At 46.2% G+C, this 15,424-nt stretch overlaps 1 protein-coding gene across 3 annotated transcripts in view; it reads right to left on the reverse strand.

Annotated features, from left to right (window-relative positions):
- ARHGAP44 (Rho GTPase activating protein 44) overlaps nt 1-15,424 on the reverse strand; it is a 155,112-nt gene that overhangs the window by 55,551 nt on the left and 84,137 nt on the right. For all 3 annotated transcript variants that reach the window (XM_079903866.1, XM_079903865.1, XM_079903867.1), the window contains one exon: nt 6,003-6,079. In XM_079903866.1, coding sequence (XP_079759992.1) covers nt 6,003-6,079 — 77 coding nt within the window. The remainder of the gene's footprint in view (nt 1-6,002; nt 6,080-15,424) is intronic.

Genomic DNA, 15,424 nt, shown 5'->3' on the forward strand with positions numbered 1-15,424 from the left:
TGATGAATGTAAAAAGCAAGAAACAGAATAGGTTCAGTGTCAAACCATGGATGTAAACTTTTTTTTTTTTTTTTTTTTGCTGTACACGGGCCTCTCACTGTTGTAGCCTCGCCTGTTGCGGAGCACAGGCTCCGGACACGCAGGCTCAGCAGCCATGGCTCACGGGCCCAGCCGCTCCGCGGCATGTGGGATCCTCCTGGACCGGGGCATGAACCCGTGTCCCCTGCATTGGCAGGTGGACTCTCAACCACTGCGCCACCAGGGAAGCCCGTAAACGTCTTTAACTGGGTCATTGAGGGTCCCTCGTCCATGAGGTGTCTATTCGTATTTTTTGGTGATTTTTGTATTACGATCTTTTTATTTGTAGGAGTTCCTTATATACTTACAGGTACGTGTGTGGGTGTAGAGTATATTTAAATTCTTTTTCAGATCTGCTGCAAATGTCAACTCCCAGGTTGTGGGTTTATCTCTGTATCTTTTTAATGGTGTCTTTTCTCTGATTTTTCTGATTCTTAGCTCCCTATTTCAACTGCTGCTTCTTTTTAGAATTGTGAAGCATTCACTACTGACTCTCGACCGTGGGAAATGAGAATTAGCTCTATTTGCATTTCCCCTTCCTCCATTTATTTCTGTCAGTAGATATTTAGTCTTTACACCACCTTTTGACTCCATGTGCTATTCGGAGCAAAGCTGGGTTATGCACTACGATTACTGGTCCTTCCTGCACATTTATTTGTTCTCTTGGGAGTTGATAATTGCCTTATTTCGGCTTGTTTAGTTTTCTGTGTACCTGACTGCACCCCAGATCCTCTGCCACACTTCTTGTCTCTTAAGCTACTGAACCACCCCGATGTGAATTCGTATTTCATCTTCTTGAAGCAGTCTCTCCCAGACCCGTGTCCATCTGCACTGAGTTTTCCTTCTCTCTCCAGGCACGGCGGTCTTCCTGAAATCCCCCTTCACCATTTGCTGGATTCTCTCTCTCCCTGTCCTGGGCTGGAGATCCTGTTTCCTACTCCCCTACCACTGCTTGTCTCGGACACTGCCTCACTGTGGGCCCACCACACTTCGGCTTTCTGAGAAAGTGTGTGGGAAGTCCATTTTCTGAGACCCTGCGTGTCACAACTTCTCTTTACCCTCAGGCTAAATGAAAGTTAGACAGGAGACTATATTCTATGCTTCCTATTCCCCCAGAATTTTGAAGGCATTGTTCAATAACCTTCTAGCTTCGGGCTTCCCAGATGGCTCAGTGGTTGAGAATCCACCTGCCAATGCAGGGGACACGGGTTCAAGCCCTGGTCCGGGAAGATCCCACATGCTGCAGAGCAACTAAACCCATGCTCCACAACTACTGAGCCTGCGCTCTAGAGCCCATGAGCCACAACCACTGAGCCTGCGCGCCACAACTACTGAAGCCTGTGCGCCTACAGCCCGTGCTCCGCAACAAGAGAAGCCACCGCAATGAGAAGTCCGCACACCGCAACGAAGAGTAGCCCCCGCTCGCCGCAACTAGAGAAAGCCCGCGTGCAGCAACGAAGACCCAACACAGCCAATCAATCAATCAATCAATTTATTTAAAAAAATAATAATAATCTTCCGGCTTCCACTATTGCTTTTGGTAAGGCCGGAAGAATTCAGATTCCTGACCCCTCGTATATGACAATGTTTTCTCTAGAAGGTGTAGAATCTTTTATTTGTCACTAGTACTCACTACTGGTGAGTCCTGGCATAGGTTTAATTTTTCCTATTGCATTAGGAGATCGGTGGGCCCTTTCAATATAGAAACTCACATTCTTCACTTCTGGAAAATACCTTTGGATTATTTTTAAATTTTTTTTTTAATTATTATTATTTTTTGTGGTACGCGGCCCTCTCACTGTTGTGGCCTCTCCCGTTGGGGAGCACAGGCTCCGGACACGCAGGCCCAGTGGCCATGGCTCATGGGCCCAGCCGCTCCGCGGCATGTGGGATCTTCCCGGACCGGGGCACAAACCTGTGTCCCCTGCAGCGGCAGGCGGACTCTCAACCACTGCGCCACCAGGGAAGCCCCCCTGGATTATTTTTTAAACTATAATTATGATTTCTTCCTCTCTTCTTCTTGCAATTCCTGTTATTCAGGCCTAAGACTTCCTAGATTGGCCCTCTGTTCTTCTAACTTCTCTATTTTCCGTGTCCTTGTCTTTTGCTCTCTTTTCTGGATGATTTCAACTTTATCTTCCAAACCTACTGAGAAGGTCATATTTTTCATTTCTATGAGTTTGCTTTTGATCTCTGAATATTTCTTTCTTGTATTTCTTAATTAACGTCCTGTTTTTTATTTCATCTCCTCTTATCTCTCGAGAGTCTAAGTACCTTACTGACTGCTACCCCTACACTCCACTGTGCCCGGTGCCCCCAGCCTCGGGATGCTCCGCTTTACCCCCCCCCAGAGATGAAGCTCCAGGCTTTTGCTGGGCTTGGGGGCAAGGGGATGAGGGTCTCCCAGCGGTGTGGATAAGAGCTGGGTCTGAGTGATCCAAATAGCACCTGACTAGCTTTCAACCCCCATTTGTGATTTTCCTCACCACCCCCCTCCAACGACCCACTGTTCCTGAGATCCCTGGGGCCGCCAATTCCTGAGCCTTCTCAGCATTTCATGGTATGAACATCTCAGCTCTCTGCACATCCTACTTCTGGCTTGAGAGTCAGCTTTCTGGGACTTGCTAAGTCAGGTCCCAGTCAATCATATGCTTCACAGCTCACAAAACCCTCTTGTCTTCTCTCCTGTTTTTTCCTGCCTTTGTGGGTTTATGTCTTTTCAGAAAAAAAACCCCTGCATTATAGTCCGTTTTGGAAGGGAACAAAAATGAGATGTGTGTGTTCACTCTGGCATCTTTACCTGGTGTCCTCCATCCTTTACTTTCAACCTTGCTGTGTCACTACGTTTCAGGCAAGTCTCTCAGAAAGAACACATCGATACAACAGGATTCCACGTTTACCCACCTGAGAGTCTGTATATTATAAACAGTTGAGTTTATTCCATTTGCTGTGTACGATTTATAGGTATAGAGGCAGTAATTGCTATTACCTTCATTTTTCTGTTTTCTATTGTTATGCTTTTCTGTGCTGACCTTTTCTTTCCCCTTTTTAAATTTTTTTTTGCGGTATGCGGGCCTCTCACTGTTGTGGCCTCTCCTGTTGAGGAGCACAGGCTCCAGACGCGCAGGCTCGGCGGCCATGGCTCACGGGCCCAGCCGCTCCGCGGCATGTGGGATCTTCCCGGACCGGGGTACGAACCCGCGTCCCCTGCATCCGCAGGCGGACTCTCAACCGCTGCGCCACCAGGGAAGCCCCTTTTTTTCTCTTTTAGTACGTTCTGTGGGCTTTTATTTTTCTATTTTGTTTATTCCTCTCTCCATCCTCCACCTAATTTTGAAGTTACACGTTCTATTACTTTTCTTCTTGTGGTCGTTCTTACCTTTCTAACATGCACACTTCACTTTAAATTTAAATGTAATACCTTTATCCTCCTTTCATACAAGAGCTTGAAACACTGATGCCCTTTGCAAAGCTCCCTATTATTATTTTCTAGTATTTTAGTTTTCCTTTGCTTTAACTGCCCCCCGCCCCCCAGATTATTATTATATTGCTGCTTCTTAATTCAATGTTTATTTATATTTCTTTACACTGAAGGGTAGCAGGATACACCTCCCCAAAGTATGCCACTGTGGCATAAGGATTAGTTTGAACTGAAGGCCATGGAGAAGAAGCAGACACAAAAAAAGCTCTCCACCCTTCCCCTAACTGCCTAAAAGCAGGACATGAATTTGTAAAGGTGTCCCCCTCCCCCCTCTACCAGGAAAGATAGATGTTAATCACCAGAGATAATTCTAGACCCTTATCAGCCCAGAGACGCTGAGCACCAGTGGTCTCTACATTACAAACCTTACCAACTAACACTTATCTTCTACTAGTCCCTCATATACTTACCTTCCTACAATTCGTTGCCATAGAAACTAACATTTTTTTTCCTCTGTCTTGTTTGTCACTTCTCTAAAAATCAGTGTTCTTTGGTTTATACAAGCCCAAGTTCCAGCCACCCCTTTGAGTTACTCATCACCGAGTTCTGCCATGTGTATGCACTGCACGTTAATCAAATGTGTATGCTATTCTCTTATTAATCTGTCTTTTGTCAATTTAATTTGCACGGCCCTGTGAAGGAACCTAAGATGGGAAGAGAGAAAACGTCCCTTATACCACATTCACTATTTTTTTTTTAAAGTTTTTTTTTTTTTTTTTTTTTAATAGCCACACTGCACAGCTTGCGGGATCTTAGTTCCCCCACCAGGGACTGAACCCGGGCCCTCAGAGTAAAAGCAGTGAGTCCTAACCACTGGACCGCCAGGAAATTCCCACACTACTTTTTTTTTTTTTTTTTTAAGATTTTTTTTTTTTTTGATGTAGACCACGTTTAAAGTCTTTATCGAGTCTGTTACAATATTGCTTCTGTTTTATGTTTTGGTCTCTTGGCTGTGAGGCATATGGGATCTTACCTCCCTGACCAGGGATCGAACCCACGCCCCCTGCACTGGAAGGTAGAGTCTTAACCACTGGACCACCAGGGAAGTCCCACTACTTTTTTTTTTAAATGCTATCTTGTTACCTGCATTTCATTCTTTTCTTCTGGACATAATCTACTTCACACATCCTTAACTAGTTTTTCAGTGAGAACATGCAAGCGGTAACTTCTCTAAATCTGTGCCTGAAAATATGTTTATCTTCCCCTTATTTCTGAATAAAGATTTAGTCTATCACTGAATCTAGATATCTTATATTTTCACTCACTACTTGAAGACACTCCTCCATTATTTCCTGGCATTTACTGTGCCTCCTGAATGGTCTGTTATCACTCTAGTTGCTCTTTTATACACAATGATCTCTTTCTCTGGTTGATTTTAAAGTTCTTTTTTATTAATAGGGTGTAGTTTTAGGACGATGTGTCCAGGGATGGACTTCTTTCGGTTGATCTCAATCAGGACTTTTGGTGCTTCTTAAATCTAAACACTCATGTTTGTATTCAAATCTAGAAAAGGAAAATTCAACCATAAGTTTCCCCTCTATTTTCTTCTTCAGGAGCGACTGCTACACATAATGCTATATCTTTACATCCTGCCATCTGAGTCTCTCCATTTAATGCTGCCTGTATCCTTACCTCTTGGACTTTATTCTGTAAATTCTAAACTCCAGACCTCTTTAAGTTCACCAATTTCCATATCTGTATGCAACTTCCAGTTTCTCTCAAGGAAGTTTTTAAATTATCCTAAATATTATTTGAATTCTTAAAAGTTCTATTTGGTTTTTCTTTGATTCTGCCTCTTCTTTTTTCACCCCTATTGTGTTTTGTCTTTATTAAATTTTTAAATTTCATTTTAAACATAATTACTGTCCATCTCCTTTCAGGTTGTCCGTGATTTTTCATTTTTAGGGTCTGATTCTCCCACAGACTGTGCATACTGATTGCCTCTCATGATGATTCTATATTTAGTTTGTTTTTATTGTGAGCTCGAAATCAGCAAGGGTTGCTCTTCTGGGAATCCCGTAAGTTCTGACATCTGACACGGAGAGATTTCATATTTGCTTCTGCTGAAGCCCAAGGGATTTCAAGTGTCCTTCAACAGCCTTCCCCGCCCCCTACCGGCATGCGGGATGCAGGATCTTAGTTCCCCTACCAGGGATGGAACCCGTGTCCTCTGCAGTGGAAGTGCAGAGTCCTAACCACTGGACCGCCAGGGAAGTCCCAACAGTTTCATGTTAACTTCTCCCCTTGGGAGCTGCTGCCTGCACAGACACTATGACTCCTGGACCTGGGGCCTCAATTTCTCACCGGCAACCTTTCCTTCTTCCCCGTCCAGGCTCCAGCCAGACCACAGGTGTCCTCACTATCTCTGTGAGGACTGTTAGTCCCCTTGTAAGGATGGGGACTCACCTAGATTTAGCACAAACCCATACATGAATTGCCTTACCCAAGAAGCGTGTCATCTCCCAGGAGAGCTGATCCTTCCACCAGACACTGAGCCAGTGTGGTCAAAGGCAACTTTTTCTGAAAAGGAAGAAAACGTGGTCATGAAAACTACTTCAACTGTCACCCACTTACACTGAGATAGCAAGAAGTCAAATACTTGCCTAGATATTACATTAGCTAAGAAACAAACTGACTTTAAAATATGAATAAAACCTAAAAATTCAGAGGATACAATGCTGGGTTAGACTCAGAGATGTCAAAATTCAGAAAACTAAAACGATTAAATTTGCTAAGTTGGAAAATAAGGCTAAGGTTTACATGCTGCATTTTTAATTTAATTTTCATTTTGTTTCATTTCATTTCATTTTCTGGCTGCGCTGTGCAGCTTGTGGGAATTTAGTTCTCCAACCAGGGATTGAACCTGGACCATGTCAGTGAAAGCGTGAAGTCCTGACCACTGGACTGTCAGGGAATTCCCTACATGCTGCGTTTTAAAATAAAGTAGCATAGCAGCAGGGAAAAAGGAGAAGATTTCAAACTAAAGATTCGAGCCATGCCTTAATTTCTAAGAATCATCTCTCTCAAGAAGTATATTAGCCCCATTTTAGAAATAAGTCAGCTTATGGTCAAGGAAGAGAGAAAAATGTTCACACAGAATTACAGTGCAAACAAAATAATCATCAAAATAAGGTATACTCCACAAAGAAGATATAAAATGGCCAATAAGCACATGAAAAGATGCTTAACATCATTAGTCATTAAGGAAACCCAAATCAAAGCTGCAATTAGACACCACCTCACACCCATGAAGATGGCTCTCATAATCTTAATAATTTATTTTTTAAATACAAAAAATAAATATTGGTGAGCGTGTGGAGATATTGGAACCTTCATGCTTTGCCGGTAGAGATGTAAAATGGTCCAGCACTGTAGAAAAGCTTGGCAGCATTTCAAGAAGTTAAACAAAATTACCATATGGCCCAGCGATTCCACTCTGGGGCATGTACTCAAAATAATTTGAAACAGATGGCTGAAAAAAAACATGGGCATGATGCAAAGGGCAACCCAATTCACAATAGCCAAAAGGTGGAGACAGCAGAAACGTCCATCAACGGATGAGGGAATAAACACAATGTGGTCTATCCACGCAACGGAATATTATGCAGCCATAAACACGGAACGAACTCCTGACACAGATTACAACACGGGTGAACCCTGCAGGCATCACAATAAGTGAGATAAACCAGGCACAAATGTGCACATAACGTCCAGTTCTATTTATATAAGATATCCAGAATAAACAAATCCATAGGGACAGAAGGTAGATTCGTGGTTGCCAAGAGCTGGGGGGAGGGGGAAAGGGGAACGACTGACTAATGAGTGTGGGATTTCCTTTCGGGGTGATGGAAATGTTCTGGAAGTAGATCATGGTGGTAGTTGCACAATACTGTGACTCTACTAAACGCCACTGAATTGTACTCTTTAAAATAGCTAAAGTGGTAAGCTTTATGTTACGTGGAAGAGAGGGAGGGAGGGACGGAAAGAAGGAGGGAGGGAGGTGGGCAGGCAGGAGGACCACAGCATAATCCACCTTCCCTCCTTAAGTGTCAACAAGCCCTCTCCTTCCTGAGCTGGACCCACCCAGCACACACGGAGAACAACAAGGTAAGAACAGCTAGATATCCGGGAATTCCCTGGCGGTCCAGTGGTTAAGACTCCGTGCTTCCACTCCAGGGGACACGGGTTCGATCCCTGGTCAGGGTACTAAGATCCCACAGGCCGCACAGCGCGGCCAAACAATTTAAAAAAGAACAGGTAGATATCCTCGGGTCTTCCGGTCCCCACTGCCACACAGAAAGCTCTTCAAACAGAAAGTGATGGAGCCCCTCCCAGCCCAGAATCTCCTGTCTTAGCACCCAGAGACCCTCGGCTGTAACTTGCTTACTCCCCAGCATGAATGGTGTGCCTATCTGGGTACCACGCCCGTGGTGACCGAGACCAGACACTGCTCTCATGGAACTTACATCCCAGGGCAGGGAGACAGACACTAAACACAGACACTTTGAAGGAGACCCTTTCGAGAGTGGGAAGTGTCATGGGAACAGCAGAAAGGAGGACGATGGGCAGAGCGGGCAGCTGTGGGGAGGGGGCGGTGAGGAGAAAAGACTGCCCCCCCCCACCCCCCCGCCGAGGGGAGACATTTAAGAAGCAACCTGAAGGGAGAGAAAGTCAGCCATACCTCCAGATGACCTGGGAAAGAACATTCCGGGCAGAGGAACTGCAGGTGCAAAGGCCCGGAGGTGGGCTACCTAGCCAGCTCAGCTGGCTCTGCATCCCCAGCAGACCAGCGTGGCTGGAGCACAGTGTGTGATGGGGGAGAGGTTGGGGGAGGGGGCGGAGGCGGGATGGTGCGGGGCCTCGTCAACCAGAGGCAGGCACTGGGGTTTCCTTCTAGGGGCACTTGGGGACCACTGAGGGCCTGTTTAAGAGCAACATGATTGGATTAAAAGAACTCAGTCCTGAGACAGGCAACTGGATGACTTGAGAGCAGCACCAAGCTGGAGGTGGAGTTTTAGGAATCTGGTTTGAACATCCCCAGGAGACCCATGGGCTCTAGGTATCTCCAGGGAAGGTCACAGGAGGTAGACTATCCCCCAAGAGTGGTATGGAAGTTCCTAGGGTTCCTGGGTTAGTCCAGGTGGAGGGGAGCCCAGGACACCAGGTGTCCTCAACGGGTCTAAAATATAACCCCCTCCCTGCCCTTAGACACGTCCACTCCACAGAGGTCTGAGCCCTTTCACTCGAGGAATAATCTTGCTACCCCGTCATTTCACATAAAATGGGACATTGTTCTTGGTAAAAACGAGACCAGGCAACGAAGTACTAATATATCCAAATGTAAACACCACTTTCTAGCTGTCCTACAGAGCTATTAGGTCCAGGTGTCCAGAGACTTAATTAAAGGCAGAGGGACAGTATCTTCGGAGAGCACCTGCTCCCACCCTCACCTTTCAAAAAAAAAGTTACTGAAAGCATATTTTAGAAAAATCTCTAAAATGGTTAAAAAAGAAAAGGAGTTGTGCAGGTATAACATTTGTCATGCTCAGAGAAAAAGGATGGATTAAGGTGTTAGAGTTCTTGACCAGGGGTAATTCTTGTCCCCCCGGGATGTTTGGCAAAGTCTGGAGATGTATGTGATCGTCACCATGTGGGGGACATCCCTGGTATCTAGTGGGTAGAGGCCAGAGACGCTGCTACACATCCTACAGTGCAGCAGAAAGCCCCCTGAAACAAAGAATTATCCAGCCCGAAACATCGAGAGTGCTGAGGTTTGGGTTTAAAGAAAGGTGTTCAATCTGCAAGCTCCTAAAATATCTGAATCACAACCACTGAAGACGCTCCCCCCAATCCCGAATGTCAGAGAGTACAGCCACACAAGACCATTTTCTTTATGCTGAGGATCCAGAGACCCATGACCCACCTGCCTTTCCGGCAGGACTGAAGCCCCTTCTGAGGCCTTCTTCAGAATTTGACAAGGAAGCAAGGCAAGGGAGGATCTTGCCTACAGCAGATGACAGGCAATTTCTCGTGGCCTGGAAGTTGGCATCCTTTGGAGAATATATCTACCAGTGAGTGGAGTTTTTCCAAATGAAAAAGATCAGTCCGATTAGTCCTGGCAGTGAGTGGAGCAGAAGACCACGCCCGGGATGCCTAGCAGACTGTAGGTCAAGCACAAGAACAGCCCTGAGGACCACAAAGCCATCGGTCTTGGAGGGAGGTGGTGAGGGGACAGCCAGGTGTCTGGTTTCCAGATTCACACAGGAAAAGCCAGTTGGAAATGGTAGGATTGGAGGGGCCCTTCTCCCAAGCAGGCGGCCAACTTTATCTTCTAGTCATTTCCAGTCACTCAACATCCTCACCGATGATTATGAGATGCTTTTAGGTGGCAAAGAGAGCCACTTTAAGTGACGAAGGACCACAGGACGAGAAAGCTATTCCTGTTTCAACTGCACGTTAATTGCTAAGATTTTCACATGGAGAATAAGCTTTCTCTCTTTCTCTATCTCAAATGAATTCATTTTTGAAGAGCAAATGGTATAAAACTCAAAAGGTGCTGGAGGGTTTACAGCAGGAAGTCTTCTCCCATCCTTAACCCTCAGCCACTGGGTTCCCCTCTCCAGAAACCATGCCAGTGATCAGTTTTCTAGGTATCCTTCCATAAATATGCTAAGAAGATACAATTGTATATGTGAGTGTGTGTCTACTTTCTAAAATTATTTATTTATTTATTTGGCTGTGCCGGGTCTTAGTTGCAGCACACGGGATCTTCAGTTGCGGCATGTGGGATCTCGTTCCCTGACCAGGGATGCAACCTGGGCCCCCTGCATTGGGAGCTAGGAGTTTTAACCACCGGACCACGATGGAAGCCCCATTTGTCCATTTTTAGTGGACACATTTTCCCTCACAACTGTTAACACATGATATAACCCCCTCTACACTTTGCTTTCCTTTTCATGTAGAGGTATCATTCATGTAATTTCCTATCAAGACATAGAGAGCTGCCTCAGCCTTTTGTTTGAAATGGCTACACAGATCATTGAATGAAGATGACAACATGGATTTAAACAAGTCCTGTAGTGATGGTGTAAGGGGATATAGGCCACAAGCTAGGGCCTGTGCTTGTGGCCCAGGTGAGCTCCTAAGAAAGCACTCACTGCAGGGGAGACACTGAGGGTGATGTGAGCGCTTGGCTTCCAAGGGCACAGGTGTTAATGGGGTGAAACCTCCATTAGCGGTGAGTCTTTGCTTGTGTCGATGCTTTTAAGAGTCAAGAAATTAAGAAAAGGAAAAGGAAAAAAAAGAAAAGAATCAAGCAATTAGAAGGAAGCTACCAAAAGAAAAAAAGGAAGGAAGAAATAGATTAAGGTGACATACTTGCACGTCAAAAAGGGGAGAGTGAAAATCTATAATCAAAGGCGGGCGAATAGCGGAAGTTAATGGACTGCAACGCACTACAGACTACAAATTATTTCTATTTCTAAAGAAATGCTCTGAGACAAAGGAAAAGCTGAGGGCTCGGTAGACGCGGGGTACTGTGCTGATTTATTTGACCTGATGCCTACCCGTGACTGAGGTATCATTTGCTCTCTCCTCCACACTCTGCTCACCCCCACTTCACGTAGAAGGATATTGAATCTCTGAAGGATTCAACTGCCCACCCGTCCGGAAAACCTGCCAAAATGTGTTTCTCTTGCAGACGAGGGTCTAGGCTGAGAGCATCACCCACTATTCTGGGGACCATTAGCGCCCAGGTAGAGAGACCTTACTTAGCGAGCTTCACCCTGACCAGTGGTTTTCCGGGTCAAAGAGAAGCTATTAAAATACACATTTCCCCGATTCTAGTGTGCCGGGAGATCCTTAAGAGTTGAGGGAAGGGGAGACAGAACGTTCCAGCGTTTGGAAGTAGTCGATCTGACTTGTCTGAGATGAGTGTTCTCTCTAAAATTATCTTAGGCAGCAGCAGCAGAGTTTGTAGGATGACTCAGAGACAAAAAGTCTTATTCTAATATCCACTCTGTTTCCTAAACATACACACACGCACACACGCCCCTCCATCTCTGAAAACTGCTGTCCACTGTCCGCGAATCCAGGCAGATTTGCTCCTCGGGGCTCGGCAGTTCCCAGGGGTGATTTTGGACTCACGGCGGGGCCCTAATTACAGCAGCGGTTTCTGTTCCTTTACTATGTATTCACGTCAAGCACCGTGCTGCTGGGCACTTACGTTTATTACCTCACTTAACTCTCAAACCCTACTGGGTAGGCATTCATTGTTATTACTATTTTCCAAGGCAAGAAACCAAAGCATATAGAGGTAATTGACTTGCCCACTGTCAGGCAAAATTAGGAAGCAGCAGAGCTGGGCTTCCACCTTGGAGGGTCAGATCCCAGCACTTAAACTCGGAGCCATCACGCTAAATTGCTTCCGTAAAGAACGGGAACGAGTCAAACTGGCGTGATGCGCTGGGCAGGTTCTGTGCCTAAAACAGGCGTGGGCCATCCCGTCGCGACACGTGTGTTTTTAGCGCTGCCTACATGTGGCAGGCCCCGTTCTAGGCACTGAGAATGCAGCCATGATGGGAAGACAAGATCCCTGCTCCCGCGGAGCTCACATATTGGTGATGGGAACAGACACAGGAGCAAATGAATGGGCAGGCTAATTTTAGAGGATAACACATGCTATGAAGAATATGCAATAGGGGGACGTGACTGGGGGAGGGAGGGAGCACACACATCAGGTGGTAAGAGGAGCTGCACCAAGACGGTGACATCTGAGCTGAGAATCAAACAGTAAGAAGTTGCCGGTGTGACTATTCACAACAGCGAAGACATGGAAACAACCTAAATGTCCATCCGCAGATGCATGGATAAAGAAGGTCTGGTATACATACACACACACACACACACACACACAATGGAATACTATGCAGCCGTAAAAAGAAGGAAATCATGCCATTTCCAGCAACACGGATGGACCTAGAGATTGTCATACTAAGTGAAGTAAGTCAGACAGAGAAAGACAAATACCATATGATATCACTTACATGTGGAATCTAAAATAGGACACAAATGAACTTATCTACGAAACAGAAACAGACTCACACAGGGAACAGACTTGTGGTTGCCAAGTGGGAGGGATGGATTGGGAGGTTGGGGTTAGCAGATGCAAACTATTATATACAGGATGGATAAACAACAAGGTCCTACTGTAGAGCACAGGGAACTATATCCAATATCCTGTGATAAACCATAATGGAAAAGAATATGAAGAAGAACGTATATACGTGTATAACTGAATCACTCTGCTGTACGGCAGAAATCAATACATCGTAAATCAACTATACTTAAATAAAATTAAAATAAAATAAAAGGAAGTTGCTGGCCTGAAATGCTGGGTAAGGATATTCCACGTGGAGGGTAGATCCCACATGAAGGCTCCGCATGGATATGAACAAGGCAAGTTCAATCACAGGTCAGTGCAGTTGGAGGATGATGATGGGGGCAGAGGAGGACGGTGGGCGGGGGCAAGAGCTGAGCTCAGAGATGCAGGTGGAAGATGTACCATTAGGGACCAAGGGCCAAGCTAAGAAGCTGGGATTTTGTGCTACAGTGGGAATCCTTTGGTGGGACTGAAGCATCTGATTTCATTTTAAACACTCACTCAGGCAGTTGTAGAGACCAGATGATGAAGGGGCTGGTGGGGGGGGGTCGGAGTGGAGAGCAGAGACCCCGAAGGGAAACTGCTGTGTTCAGGCAACAGATGACTGGTGCGTGGACCGGGCTGACGAACGTTAAAGCAAATGGAGCTTCTTTGGAGGAAGAGCCAGCAGGACTTACTGAAATGCACGCGGGGAAAGAGTGAAAAGTAAGGATAAAGGATGATGCCTGGGACGTAGATCTGAGCAAGTGGGTGGATTAACAGTACCAACCCTTCTCTGCTAGGTCCTCCTCCTGTTAGAGCTTCCAATGCTGTACTTCCTGGGGGGTCTTGATTCAAGGCCCCTTGTCTTCTCACCTGTATTTTCTCCCTGGGTGATCTCATGAACTCCCACAGATTCAACAAGTCCTCAAGCCAGGGACCTGGAAACCCCTCTCCCTTCCTCGTACCTCCACATCCATTCGATTGCCAAGTCCTGGTACCCTACGTCCAACATCCATCACATCTCCGACCTCTCTCCATCTTCACTGACCCCATCGCGTCCCACCTTGACTGCGCCCCTACGTGTCTAAATGGATCCTGACTTCCACCATAGCCCCCCCCCCCCATTTATCCATTCATCACACAATCACCAACAAATCTCATCATGTTACTTCTGAATAACACGCTGGCCTCCCACGGATCTCGGGGGGAAAGCCCCGATGCTGACCATGGTGAGACCAGGTGCCCTGCCATCCCATCTCACACCCTCTCCTTGTCATTCCCTGACCTCTAGTCACTCGGGCCGCCTTCACGTTGCTCAAAAATGCCGAACGCCTTCCCGTCTCTGGAAAATCCACACATCGCGCACCCTAACCTAAAAGCACTTTTAACAGTGTCAGTGCTGTCACCTTTAGCTTGTCCTTAAAGGTCACTTTGAATTTCTTTTCAGTTTGATCATTTATTCAGTCAGATGAGAATAAGGAAAGACTGCTCAGCTCAAGAAATCATGGGCAGGGACTTCCCTGGCAGTCCAGTGGTTAAGACTTCGCCTTCCAACGTAGGGGGTTTGATCCCTGGTCGGGGAGCTAGGATCCCACGTGCCTCACGGCCCAAAACACCAAAACGTAAAACAGAAGCAACAGTGTAACGTATTCAATAAAGACTTTAAAAATGGTCCACATCAAAAAAATCTGGAAAAAAAAAGAAATCATGGACAAAATCAAGCACCTGTCATCTGTGCAGGGAAATCACTGATCTGTACCTGCCTGAGCTTATTTCTGCTGCAGACTTCTTCCAGGTCCACTGAAGAGCTGTCCAGTTCATACGGTAATCACTGCACCAGTGTGGCCTGCGCCTCCTGCCATCCCGGTGCTCCCCACGTGGCCCGCGTGTCCCCTCCTCTGGGGAAGCGTGAGTAACCAGCTGCCTTCTCAGGGCCAATCGTCCTCTGACCTGTCGGACTTGCCATATCGCAAGTCTGCTATCGATTCATGAGATTTTAGAAAACCTGGAGAGCCAAAAGCCTCCTATGTAATTCGCAAGACCCTCAATCCAATTAAAAGCTTATAAATCTGGGGAACTTGACCTTATCCTCAAGAAATAAAGCTAGCAGTCATCAACCTACCAACACCAAAGGTCAGTTTCAAGACTCTGGTGCCGACGGTCAGATGCTACTCTTGATACCAAAATATACATTCCTGTTGGCCAGTTATTTTATTTTACTTTATCTTTGGCCGAGAGACACGCGGGATCTTGGTTCCCCGACCAGGGACTGAAGCTGTACGCCCTGCAGTGGAAGCGCAGTCTTAACCACTGGACCACCAGGGAGTCCCTTGACCGCTTGTTTTAAAAACAGTGCTTTCTGGAACAAAAGGACGGAAGTGGGTTACAGGCAGGCCTGGCTACAGGCCCCACACACGAACCAGCTTCTGGAGTCCCATATACGTGTTTGCTTGATGAAAGGGTTTCATGTCGAAAGCAGTATTGCAAACTCTGCCTTTAGACTGTCAGCCTCCCCTTGCTGAAAGTCCTGATAGACACAGAATTATTTCCACAGACACTTTCCAAAGCTGTAAACATGTAATTTCTACCACACGTGAGTGATTCCTGCTGGGAATATTAAGAAAGAAGAAACCAGGGCTGGGAAGAGAAAATGGAATGACTGATAGAGCAAGCGGAGCCGTTCTGGTGCTGCAGCGTGAGATGGTGGAAGGATCAGGGCACAT

This window comes from Stenella coeruleoalba, assembly GCF_951394435.1.
Source record: "Stenella coeruleoalba genome assembly, chromosome: 19".
Classification (NCBI taxonomy): domain Eukaryota; kingdom Metazoa; phylum Chordata; class Mammalia; order Artiodactyla; family Delphinidae; genus Stenella; species Stenella coeruleoalba.